Source organism: Carlito syrichta, unplaced genomic scaffold (genome assembly GCF_000164805.1).
Source record: "Carlito syrichta isolate Samal-C Ts95f unplaced genomic scaffold, Tarsius_syrichta-2.0.1 Scaffold312190, whole genome shotgun sequence".
In the NCBI taxonomy this organism is placed as follows: Eukaryota; Metazoa; Chordata; class Mammalia; order Primates; family Tarsiidae; genus Carlito; species Carlito syrichta.
In genome coordinates, this window is record NW_007256286.1 from 568,875 (window position 1) to 596,723 (window position 27,849).

A 27,849-nucleotide genomic window follows, 5' to 3' on the forward strand; every position below is an offset into this window, starting at 1 on the left:
CACTGTACTCTTCCTTGTTCTTTTTATTTGGAATCTGTCTCATATTAGCAAGCATATAAGGAACTTCCCTTTTTTTTGATGGCTGCATTGTCGGGTTATACTGAAATGGCTATTAGTGATCTAACCAAGGTGACTCCATTGTATAGTAGTTCTTCCACCTTGTCTCCATGTAACTGCCCTAACCATTCCAGTAAACAGTATACCAATCTTGTTGGCAGAACTCCAGGGACTTTCCAGTCACTGGCTGTGCCTGGGACATAAAGTTAACTGAAACTCCCTAACGGTCAAAAGTTGCTAGTTTATGGTTGTTAAGTTGCTATGTATCCTTGCGATTTTTGCCTTTATAAACCCCTCGTTTGCTTCATTTGGGGTCCAGAGTTTCTTTCTGGCATGAGCCTGCTCTTGACCACTGGCAATAGAGGACCCAATATTTGACTCTCAGTGTGGTGGCGACTCCTTACTTGCAGCTACAATAATACCATAACTTATTTATGTAGCCTCTTTTTATTGGCATGTAGGTTGTTTTCATCTTTTGGTATTACGAATAATGCTGCAAAGAATAATGTTGAACATGTGCGGGTTTTTTTTTTTTAATGAGTGTATCTGTAGGGCAGATCTCCAGTAACTGGTATTGCTAGTTAAAGGTTATTTGCACTGTAATTTGGATCCTTCATTTACTAAATTCTGGGGGGTTTGTTGGTATGTGTGTTGGGGGATGTTTTAGTTTTTCTTCTGTTTTTGATTCCTAGCTTATACTCTAAACTCTGCTTTTGATAAACTAACTTCATCACCATCTGCTTTTTTTTTTGATGATTGTTCAAGCAGTGCCCAGGAAATACAAATAATTGGGTCAGGTATTTAAAAAGTAGATTGTGGGGCCAGTTGTGGTGGCTCACACCTGCAATCCCAGTGTTTTGGAAAGCTGAGGCAGGAGGGATTGCTTGAGGCCAGGAGTTCATGACCGGTGTGGGCAGCATAGGAAGACCCAGTCTTTACAAAAAATGTAGAAATGAGCCATATGTGCTGGTGTACACCTATAGACTCAGCTCCTTGGGAGGATCATGAACTATGATGCTACTGCATTCCAGCCTGGGCAACAAAGCGAGTCCCTGTCTCTTTAAAAAAAGGTATATTGTCTTGTTTTACACTATAGGGGAGGTAACATATTTCTCTATCCTCTTAGGATCTCCATCTGGGCCTAAGAATTAAATTGACATAATATAGCTTAACAGGGGAAAAACATACACATTTTGTTTAGTAATTTTTACATGTATATGGGAGCCCTCACAAGAAAAATGAAGACCCAAAGAAGCAGGGCCAAAATCTAATATACTGGGAAGGACAAAGAGTAGTAAATTGTGAACACGTGACAGGACAAAGAGGTTTGGGCTGGGACAGTTAATCGTGGAAAAATGACTAAGCAGATAAGGGTTAGTTTAACAAGGTTTGTTTGTGCAGATTTTTTTTTTTTTTTGTCCTCAACTCCCATCTCTGGTGATAAGAATGTCTTCCTTCCTCCTGGTATAGGGAGGGCACCTTTCACATGAGAGTTTTGTCTCCCACTTTCAGAAAGAAAAGGAAAGTCAGTGTGTCCTTCTTGCATCTACTGTATTTGAAGTGCTTTTAACTCAAAGTAATCAATATGCCAAAGCAGCATATTTTGGGGTGGCATGCTCTGAACCCCATTAACACTTTTCATAGAGACAGCAGTATAAAGAATTATGTGTTTATCATGAGACGAACCACAGCATAAGCTTCACTTGATAAATGATGGTTGATTCTTGGTGTGTGATACAGTAGTCACGCTGTGTTGAGCTGGAGGGTGCATGCCCTGTATCAAGGGATTACATGTGGGATTACAAACTCAGTGATGACAGATGCTGCCCTTTTTTTTTATGGAAACAAAAGCCTATATATTTATATGCAGTCTTCCAACTTTTAAGTACTGTGTAGGTCAAACAAAATATAGCCACAGGATTCATCCAACTCCCTGAACCACCAGTTTACACTCTCTGCTGTTGTACACACAGAGGCAGTTCTTTGGTCTGTTTCTCTAGCTTTGACTTTCTGTATATTCTGGTCCCTCATCATCTGCTGCCAGCTGGATGTTCCACTGATTTTAAAATATTCAATTCTGCATGTCACCGTTGACTGTCTTCTGAAATCTTTATTTGGAGCTTCCTTCGCTCCTGATGTTTTTCTACTCGTAATGTACAGAATCATGAGATTCTGTACAGAATCATGAGATTCTAATACTGTATTTCTATTCATTTGGTTACCATATGCTATGACTCCAACAAGCATCTGTATTTTGGAGGTGTAGATTGTTAGAATTTTAGCAGCTAGGAGCAGAAGGCACTGATAATCATTATGTTCTCCTATGGTCTCTTCCAAGATTTTTTCTAGATTCTAGTAGTTATTTGAAGGGGCAGGGGGAACATGATCATAGATATTGGTAAATATTAAAAGAAAGCTTAGCAAGAAAAGCTTTTCTATCTGAAGTCATTCATGGCATTCTTTGAATGTGGTTTGTTCTGTGAGGTATTGGAGTCAAAAGTTTCCAAGCACTGGATTGTTGTTGTCATTACTTCAAAATTTTTACCTGGTCAGTCTCTGCTACTATATCTTTTTAAATTTCAGTTTTCAGAAATTTCCACTGGGGATAGGTGTACAGTCATCACTAACCATCTCTTCCCTCCCTCTTGTCTGAGACTGTTTCCAGTCCATCAAAGGTGATTACACAGCTTGTGGGAGGAAAAAAGTAATTCCTTTAAGATGGTTAGAAACTCCTGCTTTTGATGCTTTTTCTCCACTAGTCAAAGTCATTTATTCATAATTAGAGTAATTACAAGGTTTGTTAGAGGCAGAGTAAAAATCTGAATTTTGGAAAGAAACTTGGGACAATGAGTCCCTGCAGTTGCTGGGGAAAGGGAGCCTTGTCCAAGCAGTTCTTGGCTGAGAGCTACCTGCCGTGCTCTGGATTTCTGCATACTCAGGAAACAACTTTCTCATCATTGTGTAGTTCTCCAAATAAACTCCCCCAGTAGAAAGCAAGTTTCTCAGTGTGACTCACTGCATTGTTGTGACTGTTTTTGATATCAATGTTATCTCTTGTGACTTTATGCCCCTTAAGTGAGGTGTTCCTTAGCATGTGACAACTTTTAGAAACATTGATGGTTGAAACCTTCAGGGAGGACAAACGAGCTAACATTTCTAGACTCCTACTTTAGGAGCCTTGTCTTTTTGCTTTTTGTTTTTACCATCTTATTTAGTTTTCATAGTGACCCCTTGAGGCAGATATCCTTGTCTATAACTTGCAGAGGAGGAAACAAGGGGCTAGCAAGATTAAGAAATTTGTATAATGTCAAAATGCTAATTAATAAGTGATTGAACCAGAGATTTCAAACACTAAATGATCTTGCTTAAAATCTCTTATTCTTTGTTATCTCTTTTTTTTTTGAGTCGGAGTCTCGCTCTGTTGCCCAGACTGGAGTGCAGTGGCCGTTCCCGGTCACCGCAGCCTCAACCTGCTGGGCTCCGGCGATCCTTCCGCCTCAGCCTTCCGAGTAGCTGGAACTATGGGCGCGCGCTACCATGCCCGGCTGATTTTTGATTTATTGTAGAGATGAGGTCTCGCCAAGTTGCCGGGCGGGTCTCGAACCCACGGGCTCAGGCAATCCACTCATCTCAGCCTTCCAAAGGCGCGGGATTACAGTTTGAGCCACCGAGTCCGGCTTCTTTGTTATCTCTTATTCCACCCTGCTCCTGGTTTTGCATTTTAGAAAGATGACTTCGTTAACTAGGTATAACAAGAATAGGACTGAAGGTAGAGGGAGAGCAGTTGAAAACCACTGCATTAGTACAACAGAAAGAGAAGGTCTCAAGTAAGATAGCAGTAGGATTGGAGACAAGGTTGTAGATAGCAGTAGAATTGGAGACAGGCTTAGTAGCTCAGCCTGTCATCCCAGCACTTTGAGAGGCCGAGGCGAGAGGATTGCCTAAGCCCAGAGGTTCGAGGCCAGCCTCGGCAACTTGATGAGACCATAAACCAAAAAATTAGGGGGACGTGGTAGCGCATGCCTGTAGTGCCACCTACTTGGAAGGCCGAGGCAGAAAGTTTGCTTGACCCCAGCAGGTCAAAGCTGTGGTGACTGTGAGCATACCACTGCACTCCAGCCTGGGTGACAGAGTGAGACTCCAACTCAAAAAAAAAAAAAAAAGTTCAAGCTGGATGTGGTGGCTCACAACAGTAATTCCAGCACTTTGGAAGCTGGAGGCAAGAGGATTGTCTGAGACCAGGGATTGGAGACCAGCTGGGGCAACTTGGCTTGATATCGTTTCTATAATAAATAAAAAAAATAGCTGGGCATGGTAGCGCACACCTATGGTTCCAGTTTCTTGTAAGGCTGAGGTGGAAGAATAGCCTGAGCCCAGCAGGTCGAGGTTGTGGGGGACTATGAGCATGCCACTGTACTTCAGCCTGGGAGACAGAATCAGACTTGGATTAAAAAAGAGAGAGAGAGAGATAACTCACCATACAATTCACCCACTTAAATTGTACAATTCACTGACTGCAACTCTAGTCACAGTTGTGCAACCATCATCATAATCCATCGGGGAGATCTTCTTGTAATGATTGTGTTTAATAGCTATTTTTAAATCTTTATTTGTATTTACATATTAGCTCAGATAAAAGAACTAATAAAGAGCATAGCATATAGATTTAGCATAGTTTTATGCTGGTTAGAAATAATATAAAAGAATTTAAAGCTGATTTGAGTCTGGAAATTATTCCAAAGTTTGAAGAAGTCTTGCTACTTACAATTATATATAAATCCATAATACAATGGCTACTTTTCTGAGAGCTGGTTATATTTGGTAGTATACAATAAGTAAAAATATTTATGGTATATATTTATACGGCACATTATAGCATATAGTTGCCATTAAGTGTGAGAATTTATGAGCTTGTCAGTAGAAATCTAAGGAAAATAATTCAGAATAAGGGATCTGCAATATGAGGGGGACCCCCAAAAACTAGAATGATCTTTTAGAGGGCAGGCCCCTTGTAGTACAGACTTCCCCCACTAGGTGAGTGTTCTAGGAACCCGTTGGCATCAGTGTGCCAGCTAGTGGTGTGAGAGGCTGTGTTTGACTTCAGTGAATTTTTGGTGGGATGCTTTCTATGCGTTTGCCCATATCGTGACGGGTGCTTTACAAGCACACCTGCCCACACCACGCTGAGTGTTCAGCAGTTTTGGACCCAAAGCAGCATGACTCCTGTGCCTCACCCTCCCTACTCACCTGATCTTGCTCTGAGCGACTTTTGTTTCTCTGGAGAAAAAAAGTTCTCAAAAGGAAACATTTGCCCATGTGAAATAAATGAAACAAAAAATGGCAAAAGCACTAAAAGTTATCAAAATGGACAAGTTCAAAAACTATTTTGAGCAGTGGAAAAAGTGTCTGTGTATTGCATCAAACAGAGTACTTTGACGCTGACTGAAATTTAAACACATAAGATTACACAATTTTTTATAAATAATTTCCATTTTTTTGGTTACCCTCTCGTATGTGATTATTTTAGAAGATCAAATTGATATAAGCCTTTATCATAATTGGAGAACATAGAGGAACGTAAGAAATAGAGAAAATGTGGCAGTCTTTTCTTTCCAGGACTTGCCTGGGCCAGGCCTTTTTGGTATGAAACTTTCACCTGTCTTTTGTTTCCTCTCTTCTTTTTCTAATAAGTGCTATTTTAAAACTTAAAAAAGAAAAAAGAGAAAGAAAGAGAGAAAATGTGGTGTGTATTTGTAGCCCCAGGTTTTTAAGGACAGGTAGGTGTGTGGGAAAGCTGTATGACCCCCAGCTAAAGTGGAGAACCTTTTCTCATGTCTTGAAATTATTTTTATATTGTTTCAGTCATGCAATATAAAATGTGAGGCCCGAAAATAACTCTCTGTAGTAGACTTTGAGGAATGCAGAGAAATAATCTGTTGTCCTTCGATGTTTACAGTATTATGAATATTGTGTAAAGCCTAAGCACTCTGGAATTTGTTTCACTTCAGCTTTTAGTTGTGAAACATTATCTGACTGGCCACCTGGTTATTTTGAATTATATATTAGCATCTTCTGCTGAGATATGGGAGGTGAAACACTTCTCCACTTCGCTTGCAATGGAGAGCATATGAATTCCCTCATCTTCAGCCTTCCTTTCCTCCATTCGGCGCTTACCTTCTAGTAAATTGAGGCTGCATAAAAGCTAGTCATGAGAGTGGTTGATGATACTGTGAAATACAATTTAATGGATACTGGGAACATCCAAAAATAGTGTCTCTACTAACCTGTTGATATTCTCAGAAATCCTACCATTAGTAATTCATGCTAAATTTCCTATTCAATTGGGTTATCCCTAGTCAAGCTGTTCATCTGATCTCTAGTAGCTAAGATAATATTTTTTATTTTTTTGATAGAAATCTTGGGCTGCAAGTTCCCCTTTAATCTGACCCTCCTGGGGACCCCCTTCTCAGATTTCATGTTGTCATATGTTACTTTGTTCAATCAGTTCTAACTAATCGTATTGTCTTCAGTGCTATTGTTTAAATGCTTTCTCCCCTACATCTACATGGCTTGCTTCCTAACTTCATTTAAATCTTTATTAAGATTCAACTTTCTTAGTGGGGCTTTCTCTGAGGACCCTACTTAAAATTGTAACCCTGCCACCCACAGTCTCTGTCTTCTTTCCCAGCTCCTTTTTTCCCTAGTGTACTTGTCATTACCTGAATACTATGTTTGACTTCTTTCCCCTTGTACCACAGGAATGTAAGCTGCATGTGACCAAGCATTTTGTTTTGTTCACTGCTGTATTTCCCAGTGCCTAGAATGTAATAGGTGCTTAGAAATGTTTGCTGAATGCATACATGAATGAACACAAAGTCCTGCAGGATTGTGGGATAAAAGAAGTGCCTATAGAGAAGAAGAATATCAATTATTGCATTTTACAGGTTTTCTTAGGATGTATTTTTAAGGTGCTTAGGATGATAGTTCTGAAAATATATTACAAATTTTATTGCCTTCCCCCTCTAAAGGAAATGCTTGTTGAGGGCAAACTATGGAAAGCTTCTGTTGCACGTTTATGACAGTTCTGAACTCCTGACAAAACTTTCAAATGACATGCATTTAATAGACCTTGAGTTTCTGAATGTCTAGCATTTCACCTTTTACTTATTGTGTAAAGTAGTTATCTTGGATTCAAACTTTTGGCTTCTATTATCAGAATTTTTGCATCTATAAGGTTTTATGATTTACCTTATTCTAGCTTAATGAAATCTCTTATTCCAATCCTATAATTCTTTTCTTTCTTAAGCATTGGGAAACTGCTGGGGTAAGGGAAAAGCAAAACGAACAGGAAGACATTAGTTCTTCCAGAACTGCAGGACCACAAGTATTTGCTCTGGTGATTGTTTATCAGTGTCTTATACTCTGCCTGCAAATTAAAAGAGAGCAGAGGCTTCAAAGCCATGTGACTGTTTCAGCAATGAATCAGGGTATCTGGATTGGTTCTATGAATTAACTGTTATTTTTTCAACATCAAAATATTCTAGAGATATGTCAATATGAATGGTTTTTCATTTGTTTTAATCTGGGGGATAGTCCCTTTTTTAAATAATAGTTACGCAGCTTTTTACTGTTATAATGATGGTAGGAGACTCAGCCATTCAGTTTTTAAGTTTTCCTATTGTAGTGAACTCTGGAGAACTGTCATGGCTAAGCAACATGGAGTTGTTGAACTTATGAATTCTCAGCCTAGCATTTTTAGCTACCTCAGTGGCCTTTACAGTTTTAACAGAGTTTGGCTCTAGTAGCACAGTGGATGTAGATTGTAAACCAATGACATTTGTATCTAGCATAACATTGGGCTTATAGTTGTATCTAGATACAATGACATTTGTATCTAGCATAACATTGGGCTCATGCCTATAATCCCAGCACTTTGGGAGGCTGAGGTGAGAGGATTGCCTGAGCCCACTCGTTCGAGACCAGCCTGGGCAACTTGGTGAAACCTCATCTCCACAGTAAATCAAAAAATTAGCCAGGCATGGTGGCATGTGCCTGTGGTTCCAGCTACTTGGAAAGTTGAGGCGAGAGGATCACCTGAGCCCAGCAGGTCGAGGCTGCGGTAGTCAGTGAGCAGCGTGCCACTGCACTCCAGCCTGGGCAACAGAGTGAGACTCCAACTCAAAAAAAAAAAAAAGGCATTTTCTTCAGTTTCTTCACTAAGCAAAGATATATGTACTGCTTATGATGTTGCCAGCACAATGGTAGGAACTGAGACTGCAATAATTGATAAGAAACAATCCCTGCTCTTAAGGTTACATTTTAGCAGGAAAAGATATGTATACAAAATATTGTAATATAGGATAGCAGAAATAAATTTTTGTGGTGCTATACTAGCCAAGAATTTTGTAATGGGTATTTGCTGTCTTCTAAATAGGAGTTCGCTGAGGCTAGCAGAAAGAAAAGTGGAGGAAGGCATTCTGTCTCAAAGGGCTAAAAGAACTGATTGGCTGGGGCAAGTAATTACTGTGTAAGATGAGAAGAACAAAGGTTAGGGAGACTAGTTTGGGAATTCTTGTAAGTTATTTTGACCAATATCCTATACGAATTCCTTTAAAGTAGATGTTTCCTAAGTGATGTCAAATTTACCTTCAATTGTGAATAACTAATTAAATTTACTTTGTTAAGTATTCAGCTTGGAATGTTGGTGTGTGAAACTATAAAAAATATTTTTAATGACATTACTCCAAATTGTCGTTACACCTAGACATGATGTCTTACCAAGACGTGATATAGCATCGTTCATTTTTCTTGTCCTCTGAACCAGTATATAGTTAATTATCTCAGAAGCTGTTTAAAAATTATTCTTGAATCTTCTACCCCCAGTTTGAAGTTAGTAAGTCCAGAGTTGGCTGAGGACTCTATGCTTGTAAAAGACTTGTGATTTCGATGCATAGCAGTATAGGAACAACTGCCCTAAAATGACATGAAGAGAAAGTACTACCTGCTATAATGTGTTTGTACTGCAATTCAATAAGAATGGATAGGTTCATGTGTAACTTAACAGTAACAACCCCATGGGAGTAGAGCCCACAGAGACTTCCATAGAAGGGAATGCGGAATAGTCTTGTTATAAACAGTGGCTGCTGTGATATATGTTTTGAATTTCAATGAATCTGAAGATATGAAATCAAATCACAGAGTGTATAGCTACAGCTCTTTCAGAAACAATGAAGCCGTAACGGAAGTGACATCTAACCTGATACTGGTATGAAGGTGCTCACAGTTGGAGTCAGTACGTTAGAGATGCATATTATATAGAAGGAGAAATGGTGGCTCAGCTCTGACCTAGGGATAACTATTCCCTGACATTTCACAGCATAAGTCAATAGTTTTCCAGTTTATTCACTATTAATAGTAGGGAAATGAATATTTTTATTTTCAGATTTTATAATATTTTAGAAAAGAAGAAAGTAGCGAACATACTGAGATTAACAGCACAAACCACCACCTATTTTAAAGTAATAAGATTTATAATTCCTGTATTAGACTATCATAGTAAATTCTAGAGGACATGTGGCAGTCATGTGGCTCTTCTGACAATGTTTACTGATAAAGATCTAAGATCATCTAGCAGTAGCCTGGAGACTCCTTTCCAGAAGTCATAAAGAATGTGATGTTTTACATTCTTCTCTCTCTCATAAATTAGTTCAACACATACTATATTACCTGGTATGTTCCAGATAGTATTTTAGAAGATCCAGGTAATAGACAAATAAAGTAAATATATGCTATGTAAAATAGTAATGCATGCTTAGAAGAAAAAGAAAGCAAAAATGAAACTATTTTGCTTTTTAAAAAAAATCTGTTTATGAAGAAGGCTGGGAAGTGGGATGCTGGTTTTGTTGCATCATAGATGTTTAATAAATACTTCTTGAATGAATGTACAGAAGACTTTAGTGTTGTCTGCAAATTAAATTTACAAAAATAAAAAATTTAAGGGTTTGATGGTGAGAGAGAGTATCTAATATAATTTTTAAGTCCAGAACAAGAGACTAATATTATCTCTGCATTCTGCTCTAGTTAAACCCTCTGCAGGAGTCTTGTGTTGAATTTGGAGAGCCACTTGTTAACAGAAATATTGACAAGCACATATAAAAAAGGAGTCATGATCATGAGAAAACTGTGTCCAACTGAAATCAGGATTGGGAATATTTAGCAGAGAGTATTTGCAAACATTATGCTGATATTTAAAAGGCTATTTTGTGGAAGAAGAAAGAAGAAATTTAGTATTTATTAATCCAGCTAGACAAATGGGTTGAAGTTACAGGACTACCAGTATTAGAATCTGTAAAAAGAAAATCTTAACCAGCAAAACTCTTTGTTAAGCTTCTCTGCCACTGGAAATGTAGAAAAGGTACATTATTAACTATTGGCCTATGAAATTTTGGCAAGTAGTGTGTGTAATAACTCTTTTGGAATCAAAGTCTTTGTGGCATGTGACATACTTAACTTTAATCTTGAATCATAATGATGTTCAACTTTTTGCATAGTACATATCACAAACATTTGCTCCAGAGAAATGATTAAAAAATAGTATTCATAATCTTAAATTTTGGAGACAGGTAATACTTGAAGTACAATTCTACTAAGAAAAGAAGTCTGTTAACTGATTGACCTCAGGCAAGTAGTGCCTTGTCTTAATTCCCTACCTAAGGGGATTGTGAGATTAAATGAACTGTTAACGTGTAAAGCCCTTAACTTCCCTAGTGAGTGTCTGTCCCAGAGAAGTGTTTATTGAGTAGTGGTAGTAGTTGCTGTTTACAGTTTTAAACTATCAACAGGCATTATTTGAGACATTGGCATTCTAATTGTGTTGAGATTTTATTTATTTATTTTATTATTTATTTATTTATTTATTTTGAGTTGGAATCTCACTCAGTTGCCCAGACTGGAGTGCAGTGGCCGCTCCCGGCCACCGCAGCCTCGCCTGCTGGGCTCCAGCGATCCTTAGGCCTCAGCCTTCCGAGTAGCTGGAATTACAGACGCATGCTACCACGCCCAGCTGATTTTTTGATTTATTGTAGAGATGAGGTCTGGCTGCCCAGGCGGGTCTCGAACCCGCGGGCTCAGGCAATCCACTCACCTCAGCCTCCCAAAGGCGCGGGATTACAGGCTGAGGTAGCCCGGCTGTGATGAGATTTTAATTCCTATGTCTGTGGTTCTGGGTTTTCCTCTGTTACCACCGTCTTTTACCCCAAACTCTCCATGTGCCTCTCAAATCATAGTTAAATGTAGTAAAGTCTCATTTATCTGGTATTAAGGGAAAAACTATTTGACATGAATAAGATACCTTCTCATTAACTTTCTAAAATATAAACTTTTCTTGAAATCATTTTGACTTTAAAAAATAAGCATACCACATAGTTTACTGCCTTAAAAAAAAAAGATTGTGAACATGATTTTAACTTCTTGATGAGTCACTGTTATTATGTATATCTGTACTCAAATAGTTGTTTTCATATGTTTATCTGACATGTGAATTTGCTTGAAAATATCGATTGGAACAGAGAAAGGGAGTGGGTATAAGATTGGCCATGAGTTGTTAATTGTTCAAGCTGAATGGTAGGTGCATAAGTGTTTATTACTCTGTTTTTGTACACATTTGCAAATTTTTATTATAAAAACTTTTTTAAAAAGCACCAGGTTTAAAAAAAGAATTGTATGTTAGGTGTGCAGCTCTACACATCTTTTATTCTTTACTTTTATTTTTGTAAGGATTCACAGGAAACTTAATGGTATTTATCTTTGGGCAGTAGGACAGAAAGCTAATAGGAGGGGACACTCGCTTTTTATTCTGTTGGAATTTTATGATCTCTTTTTTGATCTCCACGAATTGTGTTTGTATATTATGTATATTTTTGAAAGTATGTATTTAGTCAGGAAGTAGGTTCACTTCCTCATCTGTAACTTGGAAGTACTAATAGCATCCAATTTGTGGGATTGTGTGGATTGTATACCTCTCTATTTTAACAGTTTTTTTTTTAAATTTTTAGCAGATATTTTAGATAAATAAAACTGAGTTCTGGGTGAGGGGCTAAAGGAGCAGTAAGGGGGTCCCTGTAATGACTGTTTCAGACTTCTGAGAATTTTTATTTGGTATCCAAATCTGGACTTAAGGGTTTCCTAATTGGTCTCTGTGACATCCCCTGTCACTCCTCCCAGTGATGGCTTGCTTGCTGCCTGTGCGACTGTTAAGCTAACTCTTCCATCCTCTCTTATGCTTTGCTTTCTTCCTGAAACCTTGCACTTTAAAAAAAAAATTTCTTTCTTCCTCTATTTAAATATTCTGCCCTTTCTGTGTTTACCTTTACTGAGTAAAATGGATATATGCCAAACTGTACAATGTAAATTCAATTGTAAATTGCCACTGACATACTGGATTCACAATTCAGCATTTCCCAAAGGTGGGAATATAAATTGGTGCCTCTTTGGGAGGCAGTTTGACAAAATCTATCATAATTTAAAATATGTATTTTCTTTGTCACAACGATTTCTCTGCTAGGAATGTATCCTAAAGATACACTCACATGGCCAGGCATGGTGGCTCAAGCCTGTAATCCTAGCATTTTGGGAGGCCAAGGTGAGAGGGTTGCCTGAGCCCATAGTTTCAGGACCAGACTGGACAACTTGGCAAGACCTCATCTCTACAATAAATCAAAAAATTAGCCGGATGTTGCAGCGTCATGCCACTGCACTCCAGCCTGGGTGACGGAGTGACTCCAACTAAAAAAAAAAGATACACTCACATGTGTACAAAGATGCATGAAAAAGGAAGAGTGTACAGAAAACTGTGAATGGTGTCTGGGTTGAAAAGAAAAAGGAGTTTTGGGTAGGAGGCTGACTTACTTTTTTTTTTCTTCCTACTTTTTTTTTAGGGTAAAGCCTTCTTGCCACTTATGGGTAACACAATATTTACAGGTTCTTATTCCTTATAGATTTTCTTGATTATATTTTTCTTCAAAAGTCAGCAGTGAGCCGGGCTCGGTGGCTCAGCCTGTAATCCCGTGCCTTTGGGAGGCTGAGGTGAGTGGATTGCCTGAGCCCACGGGTTCGAGACCTGCCTGGGCAGGCGAGACCTCATCTCTACAATAAATCAAAAAATTAGCCGGGTGTGGTAGCGCACACCTGTAATTCCGGCAACTCGGAAGGCTGAGGCGGAAGGATCGCCGGAGCCCAGCAGGTCGAGGCTGCGGTGGCTGGGAGCGGCCACTGCACTCCAGTCTGGGTGACCGAGTGAGACTCCAACTCAAAAAAAAAAAAAAAAAAAAAGTCGGCAGTGCTGACAGTAGGCTTCTTCATTGCTCCACAAGACTTGATATAATATTTTGACAACTGTGATCCTTTGGTAATAAAGAGTCTGTTCCTGATGGTATGGATTTTAATAATTGTTTTGAACATGGACATATGTACTTATCGGTCACATATACGTTCATATATGTAATTTTATGTAAGTGTGGCCATATTTTTTTTACTTTAATTTTATTTTTTTGAAAGACAGAGTCTCACTTTGTTGCTTAGGCTGGGGTGTAGTGGTACGGTCATAGCTCACTGCAACTTTGAATTCCTGGGTTCAAGCTATTCTCCCATCTCAGCCTCCCAAAGTGGTGGAATTACAGGCGTGAGCCACTGTGCCTAGACTCCTATACTTTTCAAAGTGTAGTTTTGCTTATTCTTTACTCAAGTTTTTTTTTTTTTTTTTTTTTTAACTCCTTGGCTCCCCAAGCCATTCACATATCCTTCCTGACCTCTATTTCATACACATACTCATCCTCCACCCCCACTCTTATTACCTACTGTATGATACAGAGACCTGCTCATGTCTGTCCATATTGCCACAGCCCCTAGAGAAGGGCATGGCAAGAGTTTGAGCGCTCTTGTATATTCTTGAACAATGTTCCTGAGAGCTAATAAAAGATGCGCTTCCCCTTGTCTCCTGTGCACTCCCAGTAAGAAACTTCAAAGGATCCTGAACTTCCATGCAGACTGTGTTCAATAAACTGAGAGATGTATTCCTGAGCACATTCTAGAGAGTCCCCTTATCTCCTATGCACTCCTAGTCAGTAGCTTCAGGGGATCCTTGACTTCCCTGCAGACTATGCCCAATAAACTGAAGGATGTGAATCCCCATTTATTCTATTCCCTTTCCTTTGTAGTCGTAGGTTTGAATAGTATAGTATCAATGTAATCGTTAGTTTTGTGATTTGTATAAAGTTTGCATCAGTGTAACTGTAAGTTTTGTGATTTGTGTACCTTTTGCGGAATGCATGATGTCTCGTGCCTTGTAAACGCCCTTTACTCTATAGCAAGCTTGAACGCTTCTGCCCTTCTGCCAGACTTTACTGATAGAGGCTGGGCTCAGTGGCTCAGCCTGTAATCCCAGCACTTTGGGAGACCGAGGAGAGTGGATTGCCTGAGGCCTTGGGGTTTGAGACCAGCCCAGGCAACTTGGCGAGACCTCATCTCTACAATAAATCAAAAAAATTAGCCGGGCATGGTGGCGCGCACCTGTAGTTCTGGCTACTTGGAAGGTTGAGGCAGAAGGATTACCAGGGCCCAGCAGGTCAACGCTGTGGTGGCTGTGAGCGTACCACTGCTCTCCAGCCTGAGCGACTGAGTGAGACTCCGACGCAAAAAAAAAAAAAAAAAAGGCTGAGATACCTCTGGTACTTGGCACCAGGAAGTCTGGACCATAAAATGTTACTATTGGTAAAATGTGACTGTAACTTAAGTTCTGTGCAGTGCTCTCTGTTGGTCATGTGGCTAATCTATCGGCATCAACAATTCTGGACTTATAAAAGTGGTCTGTAAAGCCTAAGGGGTTAGCAGAACCATTGTAAAGAGGCCAAAAGCCCACTCTGCACCCTGGATTCGAATTCAGAAATAAACTTCTTTCTGCCAGTTCCCTGCCCCTTTGATTGGTGTCAAGGGAGAGCAGCCTAGTGTTACTCGGACCTTAACATAACCACTTGTTTTTTCTCCTGTGCTCATGTACATAGAGATCCACATATCTATGCGTGCATATAAGTATGCACATTGACATGAACACACATGTAGAAAGGAATGTTTTTGGTTATAGTACTTTCTTAAAACTTGATTATATTATTTTCTTTTTTAAATTGCATTTTGCTTTTTTACCCAACACTACATTGTATAAATTCCATCAAGTCATCTAATAAAACTTATTTTTAATGATGGCATTGTGTTAATTGGTCAAAGTATATTCAAACATTTCTGTATTAATTGAAACAACTCTTTATAGAAATAAGAAATTGAGAAATAGATGATTTTCTTATACATATTTCCTTATATACAATTACTTCTGTTAGAATAGATTCTCACGAGTAAGACTGCTAAATTAAAGTTAGAAGTTCTTAAAGTTTAATATGTATTGCCGGATTTCTTTCCAGAAGGATGTCATAATTCACAATTTAGACTGATGAAATATGATCATACCCTTTTGAAGAGATATCAATCTCTTTAATTTTTGCTGAAGTGGTATCTCATTTTTCAACTAATTATTATTTCCTTGACTCCTGGTATGTTTAAGCGTTTTTTAATAAACTTGATAACTTGAATCTGCTCTTTCTCTACATGTCAAATAATTTTTCCAATTTAGTTGCTTAGTTTTTTATTTTTTTATAAAAGAATTTTTTTTTTTACTTTTGTTGTCTATCTTTTAAAGTTTGTAGTCTTTGTTAAAAATGTCTAGAAATGTCATTTTCTAAATTTTGTTGTAGGTGTGTTGCATTTTTTATATTGGTCTTCTTCCTGATGCTTATTTTTACATATAAAATAAAGATATAAATTTTTTGCTAGATAATAATCAGTTTTGTGATAATCATTTAAAAAATATTTATCCTTTCCTGCTGAATTAAAATTTAACCTTTGACTTTTATATTTTTTCATATGTGCTGGAATCTATATTTAAGTTTTTTATTCTGTCCCACTGTGTGTGTCTGTTCCTATACCAGTGCCATGTTGATTTGATTGCTGTGGCTTTTGAATATATTCTGATATCTGGTCAGAGAAATCTACTTTTGGTTTTCTTCTTTTGCATAATTTACTTAGTGGTTCTTAAACTTTGTGCTGTAAAAGGTTCTATTTTTAAGTTAAAATAAAACCTTTTGGGCTTATTTCTCAATATAGTTATTTTCAAATATTGGGAAAACGTTACTACTGTAAACAAAATCTTTCCCATTCTTTTTCCAAACTAGGGGAAACTTTATTTTATTGATAATTTATTTATGTATTTTAGGGGCAGAGTCTCATTATGGTGCCTAGGCTAGTCTCAAACTCCTGGGCTCAAGCCATCCTCCTGTCTTGGCCTCCCCAATTGCTGGAATTATAGACATGAGCCCCTGCACCCGGCCTGAAAGTTTTATTTTTAAATGTATTATGTCACACTTTAACTTAATAATTTATTTTATTAATTTCAGTTTTCTTTAGAAGAATTGCTTGAGTTTTCTAGGTATTCAGTCAGATCCTTAGTAAAAGGATGTTTTTCTCTTTCATTCACATGTTTACGACAGTTAATTTGTTTCTTTGTCTTATTATGTTTACTATAAACTTCCAGTCAGTGTTGAACTATAGAGTTTACTGGGCTTCTTACTCTAATTCCTAATTTTATTCATTTGGTTTATTGAATGAGTAATAACATTCATATGGTTAAAATAATTTTTTTAAGTTTCCTGTGAGCAGCTTCCTTCCATCTCTGTCCCTAATCTGTCTGTTTCCCAGCTCTGTACTCAAGGTAATCATTGTTGTCGGATCCCTTCCACATGTTATTTCATGTATATAAAAGCAAATTCTTGGTATACACGCGTACACAGTATATATATATTTACTTATTGTGGGTGCATTCATTCTTGATTTTATTTGAAATGGTTTTAGTGTTTGCTAGTTAGGATAATCTTTGCTCTTGTTATTTTTTTTTTACCAAAAGTGTTTCCTTTTTTTTTAATTCCTCTCTTCCCTAGAGTTTTTATATAGAATGGCTGCTAAATTTTACCAAATGCCTTTCAGCATCTATTGATATAATGATATGATTTTTCTGCCTTGAGTTTTTTGACGTGTTGTGTATGTTGATTCCTAAAAATGGACTACTTTTGCATTTCTGTAATAAATTATAGTCATATACAGTAGTCCCCGCTTATCCACAGGGGATACATTTTAAGACTCCTGGTGGATGCCTGAAACCATGGATAGTACCAAATCCTACTTTTTTAAGTTTGCTATTAGATTATTCTGGCTTCATAAAATGAATTGGAACATTTTCTGTATTTTTCCATCATTTAGCTATTATTAGAATTATAGCATTTTGTAGATTATTTACTTATTTTGAGTCAGGGTCTTACTCTGTTGCCCAGGCTGTAGTGCAGTGGTATGATCATGGTTCATTGTGGCCCCCTGCGCTGTTTTTTATAGAGTAGATCTCTGCAGAGAATCCAGATGATCTCGATGCTTTTTTAAAAATAGATTTTTAATTACCTTTAACTTATGGTATTTGATTCAACTTAAAGAATCCATTTCTTTTTTAGTCAATTTTGAAGTATGCTATTTTACTTGGAAATAACTTTTCTCTTTTAACTTTTCATTTTCAAATAAATTGTTGTGAATTTGCATTTATATATTCTTGGGAATTTTTCCCCCGTACTGATGGTTTTATTTGTCTTTTCATTCTGAATCTTATTAGAGTTTTTTTCTCTCGCTCTCTTTTTCATTTATTAGACGCTGTGTGTGATTATTTAAAAACCTTTAAGCTGAGCTCGGTGGCTCAGCCTGTAATCCCGCGCCTTTGGGAGGCTGAGGTGAGTGGCTTGCCTGAGCCCGCGGGTTCGAGACCCGCCTGGGCAGTGAGACCTCATCTCTACAATAAATAAAAAAATCAGCCGGGCGTGGTAGCACGCGCCTGTAATTCCGGCTACTCAGAAGGCTGAGGCGGAAGGATCGCCGGAGCCCAGCAGGTCGAGGCTGTGGTGGCTGGGAGCGGTCACTGCTCTCCAGTCTGGGCGACAGAGTGAGCCTCCAACTAAAAAAAAAAAATCTTTCAGAGAGGCAACATTTGGACTTATTTGTGCTTTCCTAAACTTCTTTTTTTATATTAATTTCGAATAATATCTCTTAGGTTCCTTTTTCTAGATTATTTTTATATATAGTATTTTATTTTTCTAGTTTCTTAAGTACTACTTTTCTCTTTATCTTTAAAAAATAGTTAGAATAAGCCGGGCTTGGTGGCTCAGCCTGTAATCCCGCGCTTTGGGAGGCTGAGGTGAGTGGGTTGCCTGAGCCCGTGGATTCGAGACCCGCCTGGGCAGCGAGACCTCATCTCTACAGTAAGTCAAAAAATGAGCCGGGCGTGGCAGCGCGCGCCTGTAGTTCCGGCTACTCGGAAGGCTGAGGCGGAAGGATCGCCGGAGCCCAGCAGGTCGAGGCTGCGGTGGCCGGGAGCGGCCACTGCACCCCAGTCTGGGCGACGGAGTGAGACTCCAACTCAATCAATCAATCAATCAATCAATAAATAAATAAATGTAACAATATTAAAATCTAAATGATTTTATCTCTGAATACAAATTTTGCTGTGTTACTTGAGGTTTTTTTTTTTTTTTTGAGTTGGAGTCTCATTCCGTCGCCCAGACTGGAGCGCAGTGGCCGCTCCCGGCCCCCGCCGCCTCGACCTGCCGGGCTCCGGCGATCCTTCCGCCTCAGCCTTCCAAGTAGCTGGAACTACAGGCGTGTGCTACCATGCCCGGTTAGTTTTTGATTTACTGTAGAGATGAGGTCTCGCCAAGTTGCCCGGGCGGGTCTAGAACCCGCGGGCTCAGGCAATCCACTCACCTCAGCCTCCCAAAGCGCGGGATTACAGGCTGAGCCACCGAGCCCGGCGAGTTTTATTTACTTTTTAAGTGAGAAAGTAAGATTTATTAGGAGGACAGAAAAACTCCCACAGTGGAAGGGGACCCAAAGAGGTTGCCCGTCCCCTATGTTTTAATCATGAAAAATGATTCTCTTTTTTTGTCATAATATTTCTATGTAGATCATAATTTCCCTTTTGATTTCCTCCTTAATCCAAGGGTTATTTAGGGTTATCTTGTAGTTTATAAATAGTTAAAATAATTTTATCCATATTTTTGGATGATATATTTCTGAAATTTATTAAGCCTTTTATTTAACCAAGTTTTTGATCAGTTATGGTAATGGACATACAGAAAAATAACTCTTTTTTGTTAGAGATTACAGTGTATCTTTTAATCTTTCAAATCATGTTTATCGATAGCATTAAATTTCTGGTTTTTCCTTTCTGCAACTGTATTTGTCTATTCTAAAATAACTCATTATATTTGTATTTTTAAAATAAAACTATTAAAACTGTAATAATTTTTGCTTTATTGCCTGCCATGTTGTTTGGCATATATAAGTTTTAACTCTTATATCTTAGTCATAAACTGCATATTTTATAATTGTATAATTTAGCTATTTTTTTCTGATAAGTTCTTTTGACCTTATAATCACAACTTGACTGATACTTATTTCTCTGCAATTTCTTGAAAACAAAATACTGTTTTCCCCCTAAAAGAGGCTCGTTTTCCTCTTAATGTCTTCTTGACCTGTGTAAGATGAGATCTTTAGAGTATTTTTATGTTGTCTCTCTTCCTTTTTCCTCTTACCTAGTTCTTCCCAATTCGAACTTGAGCATACTCTTGCTTCTGCCGCCTCCACTCTCCCTTCCCGACAAATATTATACTTTGAATAGATAATTTAGCGCATTTTATATAAAAATCTATGAAAATTTCTTTTGTGATGAAGTTGTTCTGTTTTAAGAGTCTTTGTCATTTAAGTAATACATTCCTAGACATTCGGTATTATCTGAATGTATATTATATAGTATAAATTGACATATTTGTTGCTGTAATGTTGCCCTTTCTTTTCATCTTTCCTGTTACCACATCTGGCTTATTTTTAATTATTTTTCTCAGTTGGAATACCAAAAAAATATACTCCAGGCCTGGCGTGGTGGCTCACACCTATAATCCCAGCACTTTGAGAGGCAGAGGCAAGAGGATTGCCTGAGCCCAGGAGTTTGAGACTAACCTGGGCAGCATGATGGCACATGCCTGTAGTCCCAGCTACTCTGGAGGCTGAGGTAGAAGGAGCACCTGTGCCCAGCAGGTCAAGGCTGTGGTGAGCCGTGCTGTACCACTGCACTCCAGACTGGGCAACAGAGTGAGACTCTGCCTCAAAAAACAAACAAGCAAATAAACAAAAAAAAAAAAAAAAGAAAGAAAGAGAGAAAAGAAAAGAAAGTATACTCTGAATTCTTGCATATTTGCAATTTTTTTCATATCCCAAAATGTAAGCTTTATTCTTACAGAATATTTTTTCTCCATCATCTGTGAATGTATGCAACTTTTTTTTAGGTGCAACAGATGAGAAGTTCAATGATGGGCTGATTCTTTTTTTTTTTTCTTTTTTTTTATGGTCGTGTGTCTGAATGTGATCTAGCATCAGTAAATTGTTATCCCTGATGCCTTTCAATTTAAATTTTTTGTTCTAATATTCTACTTTGTATTGCGCTGAAATATACTAAACTTAAAATTTACCATTTTTTTGACCAGGCATGGTGGCTCATGCCTGTAGTCCCAGCACTTTGGGAGGCAAAAGTGAAAGGATTGCCTGAACCCAGGGTTCAAGACCAGCCCTGGCAAATTGGTGAGACCTTGTATCTACAATAAATCAAAAAAATTAGCTGGGTGTGGTGGCACGCTCCTGTAGTTCCAGCTACTTAGAAAGCTGAGGTGGAAGGATCGCTTGAGCACAGCAGGTCGAGGGTGCAGTGACCGTGAGCGTGCCACTGCACTCCAGCCTGGGCGACAGAGTGAGACTCCAACTCAAAAAAATTTCCCATCTTAAAATGTATAGCTAGCTCACTGTCATTAAATACATACACATGGTGTGCAACCTTCATCACAATCCAACTCCTCCAGAACATTTTTATCTTCCCAAACTGAAACTCTGTAGTCTTAAATAATAACTTCTCATTACCCCTCCCTCCTTTTACCTACCCTTCTACTTCTGTATCTATGGATTTGTTGACTGCAGGTATCTCATATAACTAGAATTGTACAATATCTGCCCTTTTGTTACTGGCTGTTTCACGTAAGATAATGTCTTGAAGATACATTCATGTTTTTGTGTTAGGGTTTCCTTCTTTTTTAAGGCTCTGTAATATCCTGCTGTATGTATATGCCCCATTTTGTTTATCCTTTCGTCTGCCCGTGGACGTTTGGGTGGGTTGTTTCTACCTTTTAGCTATTGTGAATAATGCTGCTATGAAAATGAGTGTACAGATATCTGTTTTAGTCCCTGATTTCACTTCTTTGGGGTATATATTCAAAAGTGAAATTGCTGGATCATGTGCTTATCGCGTATTTAATTTTTTGTGGTGCTGCCTTACTGTTTTCCATAGCGACTGCACCATTTTACATTCTAACCAGTATCACATACATTATTTGTCACACTTATATCAGTGACTTAATCTCAGTTTTCTCATCTGTGAAATGAGAGTCTTTGATGATTACTTCCTAGATTCTTTAGTTGAGCATGGTCTTTGTGCATACAGAATGAGGGTCAGGATCCTCTGCTAGCTGTTTACCTGCCCTCCTTAGGCTGTAGAATTCCTCCCTTTTTAGGGCATCTACTCCTCACGTATACTGTGTTAAAGGCCAGCAACACAGGTCTACCAATCCCTAAATAGACAGCATGATCTCCTTTAACTGTTCCCTTCCCTGGAGTCTATCCTTCACTGATTCTCACTTCCCTCGACACCTTGATTTGGTGGAAGTCTTACTCTAATCCTCAGGTAACAGCTCAGATCTCACTCTAAGAAATCTTTCTAGTTCTGTCTGACCTAAATTGTTTTCTAAACTCTTATATATAAACTTTACATTTTTAGTCTTAATTATATTATACTTATTATTAGAGATGGGGTTGTGTGTAGTATTAGTTCCCAGTTTCTTCCACCCCCACAGTTTAATAAGCTCCTAAACCCCTATGCTGTTCGGAATATATCTGAATCATGTTTGGATCTTGTGTCTGTGTCAGGGTGAGTAGGTACTTAGTGTATTTTAACTGAATTTTTACAGAGAGTGACTAATGTATTTTGACCAGTAATCATTTTTGTGGCTTTTGTGTTGCTATTTTGCCTAAGAAATGCAATAAAAAAAAAAAAAGAAATACCGTCAGCAACATTTTCAGTAGATATCATTTGTACTTTACATCTACTTTTGTAGGACAGATTTTTTTTTTTTGAGTCAGTATCTTACTCCGTCGCCCAGGCTGGAGTGCAGCAGTATGCTCATGGCCACCCCAGTGTCAACTTGCTGGGCCCTGGTGATCTTTCTGCCTCAGCCTGCCAAGTAGCTGGAACTATAGGCGTGCGCTACCATGCCCGTCTAATTTTTTGATTTATTGTAGAGACAAGGTTTCACCATGTTACCCAGGCTGGTTTCGAACCCTCGGCTCAGGCAATCCTCTCGCCTTGGCCCACCAAAGTGCTAGGATTACAGGCTTGATCCACCATGCCTGGCCTGTATGACAAATTTTTAAAATCAGCACAAATTAACTACAACAGGAACTTCAATAATGCTAAAACTTAGGATATAAATATGTGAACGGTTTCTAACTTTACCCTGTACATTTTGCATATATCATTAGTCATTGTTAGACATTTTGGTCATACTAATATAATTCAGTACTGAATGTATATTTTAATGTGAGAGTCTTTGAAATCAACATTTTTAACTTTGTCTAATTTATAATTTTAACTTAGAGTTAATGGAAATAGTTGCCTCTTATAGATTATGGCTTAAAGCTACTAATAAGTTCATTCTTCATGCTCTTTAGCACTCCTAATCCGTGAATAGTAGATACCGTTTTTTGTGAAGATCTGTGTCTGAATTGAAAGGAATCAAAGTGTCTGAATGGTGAATGAAGCAGTAGAAATGCAAATCAGAAGATAGAAGTATAGACTCACTTCATTATTAACTTACATTCTGTTCAGTAATCTAGATGCAGCATGGCTATTTATCTCTTTTTTAAATTAATGGTAATAACTCCTACACTTGATAGTTAGTGAAGTGCTTCATCACCCCCACTAAAAAAAAATTTTTTTTAAAGTTTTTTAGTAGTTCTTTGGAGTAGTTAGATCTGTTCTATAGTTGCTGATCTGTTTTTAAGATACGGAAATTAAGACTTGGAGAAATTAAGTTACTCAAGATTATGCTAGTGGTAAAGTAAGTACTATATTTGAAACTGGACCCCAGAATTTACTCTAAGATGTTTACAGTCATGCTAGGGGATGTTTCTTGTTTGTAAGATTCTATATATATGCATTAATGTTCTTATCAAAAAGTTGTCTTGCATGTCACTGTAGTATTTATATTCCATTACATATTTAAATCGATTTCTCTGTGTGGTTCCTGATAACAGACTAAACTTTAGGGGTATGATTTTCATTACTTTTTTCAAATGAATTATTTGGATATCTATCATTGATTTTTTTTTTCTCTTTAAAAATTTTCCTTCATACAAATTTCTATTTTAAAATTACAAAATAATTTTAACTTAATTAGCTAATATTAACTCTCACTGTCCTTAAGTTATATTATTAAAATTGTATTCAACACTTGATTAACATACATATTTCTCAATTTTCTATCTTTATTCTACAGATGGTAAATAATATTGATCATCTCTGTAAAGGATATTGATCCACCCCATATAAAGTATGCTCAGTTCCTTTCCAGTGGTGTAAGTATCTAGTCCTGTCAATTCTTATATTCACAGTTGTTTTGACAATGTTAAGAAGTCATTATGATTATGACCCAACTTTGCCAACAGACACAGAGTTGAAAGAATTTTTAAGAAAATGAATTAAATGGCATACCTATTTGACATTAAGGTGGACAAATGTCATTGTCATGTAGCAAGGAATGAAGTTTTAAATGTAACAATTTTTCTTTTACTATTTCTAGTTTCAACTTTGAATTTTGACTTTAATTCTCAATTGAACTTAAAATTACTTATTATTTTTAACTGCTTAAAGCCTAGTACCTTGTGCGATAGATGGCTAGCCATTCGAGAGACCTACTATTGGATTCCTTGTGACAAGCAAAATAGCAGAAGCATATACATTAATGTTGCCTTCTGTGTGGCAAACTCATGGCACTATAATCATTTTCCTTTAGTACTGGGGATGATAATGTAGTTAGGCCTATTAGCTAATGTGCTAGCCTTTCTTTGGAGTAAGGCAAAAAATACAAATGGAGTTGGTGGTATTATGTTGAGAGTGTTTTTGTGCTAGGATGTGAACTGTAACCACCAGTTTGTATTAAATAGGCCTTGGAATAAAAGTATTCCGGGAATTTCAGATATTAGAGAAGATAAAGTATCTATTAGCTCATTAAGTGCATCTTAAGAGTCTAATGCAGAGTGCCTTTAGCATAAGTATTTTCTAAAATTTGGTGGAGTCTAAATTTTGCTTAAATTCCTTCCGTTTTGGTTGACAGTTCTATAATCCAATAAGTAGACATTAAGATAGGTTTTTCTTATTATTTATGTTTTTCTTCCCCCCTCATTGATTCTGTGATATAGTGAAATGTTTCTGGAATAGATCCAGAAGATATGAATGCTAGCCTGAGTTTCTTCTAAGCAGCTGTGTTTTGAGGAAGGCGCGTCTCTTTGGATCTCACTTTGCCTCTTTAAAAAACCACTTATTTTCCTCAATAGCCATTAGAAGGTTAGCCTCATGAAACTGGGAATTTTTGCCTGGTTTTTTCCTTGTTATACCTCTACACCTCATACAGGGTCTGCCACATAGGAAGTACTCAGTAAATATTAGCTGAGTGAATGTTTTTTAATCTAAATGTTGTCCAGTTCTCTGATTCCACACCTAATTTATATCTCCCTCTATAAACTTGTGTATTTTTACTTGGATTTTGTTGCATATGGTAGAAGTAAGAAGATGATCAAGTGTTATTTCACGAATCACAGCACTTATTGCATACAAAGACAGTTTTTTCTTGGATTCACAGTACTTAAAGAGGTAGAGAATAACATGGACAAACATCAAAGGATTGCTCAGATATGATGAAAAGAGCCTCTGTGGAAAGTAAAGGCTAATAATGAAAGATTGAGGTATACCTATATATGAACAGTTCTCAGCAGAAGCTGGTTTGTCCACCACAGTGGAGATCTGTGACCACAAGTAAGGTCCCTCAGTGCTAGAAGAAGGGACCAGTGCTGGCCCATGAGGCTTAAGAGCTCAGAGGCCTGTTGCAGTCTGAGCTCTGTCTTCCCAGATGCAACTGATAGAGAGTAGCCCTGCCATGGCCTAAGCTCCCAAAGTGTCTATCCAACCCTTGAGTTTATGTGTATTTTGAAGTCCACTAGTTGGGACAGATAACATCCCCGAGGAAATGGGGGAGCTCAAGGGGAATTGGTTGGGGGGGAGTTGACTCTTTCATGAAAATATTAGGATTGACTCTGGAATGCATTAAATCATCATGCAGCAAAACCATGTATGCAAAACAAAACTACACTACTTTGCCTAGTCATTCTAGATAAAAAGATAAAGACAGCAGAACTGAGGTGGAGAAAAAGCTTTGTTATCTAAGAAGATCTTATTAACTGTTGATGCTTTACAAGCAGGGTGCCTGTGTGGTTTCAAGGTTAATTCTTTGTGAATGCTTTAACCTTCTTTGCTCTGTTTGTAGAATTTAGTTTATGAAAGTATGTTCTAGACCCCAAGCCTTATCCAAAAGGGTTTAGATGCATATTCAAGAAGTGACAAAATTTACTGTGAAATATGTTGTTATTACAGTCTTATGATATGTTCTTTTCTTAGAACAGTCGTTTATGAACTGAGCCATAATTCCTGAATTTAATTGTCCTTTTATGCCTTAAATATTGTCTGTGTTATTGCAGTATTGAAATTCCCCTCACATCATTTTCAATTATTGTTGGCCTGAGTCTGCATTCAGATTAGTAATTTAAAGTGAAAGATGTTTCTTATCCTGTGAACAATCCTTATGCATAAGAAAATTAATTTATCCTTAAATGTTATCTTTTTCTGTTATAAAGGATGGCTGGTATCATGGACTCAGATGACCTTTGTAGGTCATTTGCTGCCATAATTTCTTGATTATGTGCTTAAACTATGTACATTATGAGAAATAACATTTGGAAATGTCTGAATGTATACCTTTGCTTATGTTAATAATGCACACTGGAGAGTTTCTAATTTCAGTGTTTCTTTCATTAAAATATTGTTTCTTCATTTCACATACATGATTTGATTCTGATCATTACACCCATGTTCTTCTGTTGTAGAGTGATCACACGTTCCATTCCAGCAGGTGTGGATTTACTTTGGGTCATATCTTTACATTAGGGGCCTCTCTTTATGCAGGACAAACATCTCATTTGAACAAGGTGAAGCATAAGGAGAAATATAGTCTCTCGTAACAAATCAGCAAGAAGAGCAGGGACGTATTAGGGGTTTAGGGATTATTGGAACAAGGGATGTGAGCTCTGCGACGCTTTCTCCCTTGCTCTGCTCTTCATCTCTTGGTGTGTCCACTTTATTCTCCCACAACCTAACTTCTTCTATGTCATAACACATTTACCAGACTAGCATCTTCCTGCAGCTGAGCACAGTTATAGCAGCTGTTCGTCTTCCCTCTAGTCTAGAAAATGTTGAGGAGAACAAGAAGAGCAGGCTTCCTTGTGTGTCCACCCCATTGACCAGAAGGTGGGATATCATGAGTGGCAATCCTAAGAATGTGTGCTTGGAAACAATGAGGCGTTATAGGCAGATAAAATAATAAGTGTCACCTATTTCTCCTTTTATGACTTTTGGAATAAAAGTGGTTTCCAATAGTCAGTGAATTCGAAATGACATAAAATACTAGATTGTTTCGCATACTGCAAAATCTTTAATTCTGACAGCTCTAATTCAAGCATTAGGGTGCATTTTGTTTTATGCTAATATACAGTCCATACAGGAAGAGGTTTCAAGAATTGTAACTGTAAGCAATTAGATAACTAACTGCTCTGATATGAATAGGATAGGAAAGTATCATTGTTTTTTATCCATATAATAAAGCAGTTTTTGAAGTCATATCTAAAGTAAGATGGATTTATGAAATACTTTGATAGCATAGAGACTGAAGATAGCAACATTCAGGTGTACTTCATTTTTAAGGGAAAAGAATAATGTATAGAAATCTGAATTTGCCAAGCCAGTAAATTAAGGGGTAAATTGTTTGGATTACTAAAGGTATTTGGCAGCTACTTTTAAAAAGAACATCCTAGAGTTAATATATTGCTAAGCACTTGCTAGAGCAGACAAAGAGCTGAGGATTAGAACAGAAATTAAAGTGTCTCTTATAAGCTGTTAGGAAAATGTTCATATAGCTTCTTCAAGAAACTCTTTGTTTGAGTATAATATGCTTCTGAAACACACAAGCCAGTAGTGTCCATCTTGATTAATTTTCAAAGCAAATGCACCTGCATATTGTAAGGAGCACTTGGATCAAGATACAGAACATTACCGACACTACGTAACATTTTGTTGTTGATCATTTGTGTTGAGCAAGGTGTATGGATCTTTTGAAATTGGTTAGGAAAAAAAATAAATGAATCATTCTGGTCAAAAGGTTTGGTTCTCCCCCCCCT

The 27,849-nt window shown here is 37.6% G+C and overlaps 1 protein-coding gene across 4 annotated transcripts in view; it reads left to right on the top strand.

The window, feature by feature from the left end:
* HMBOX1 (homeobox containing 1) overlaps positions 1 to 27,849 on the top strand; it is a 192,316-nt gene that overhangs the window by 59,636 nt on the left and 104,831 nt on the right. For all 4 annotated transcript variants that reach the window (XM_021718413.1, XM_021718411.1, XM_021718412.1 and 1 more), the window contains exon 2: positions 23,844 to 23,922. In XM_021718413.1, coding sequence (XP_021574088.1) covers positions 23,900 to 23,922 — 23 coding nt within the window. In that variant the 5' untranslated portion in view covers positions 23,844 to 23,899. The remainder of the gene's footprint in view (positions 1 to 23,843; positions 23,923 to 27,849) is intronic.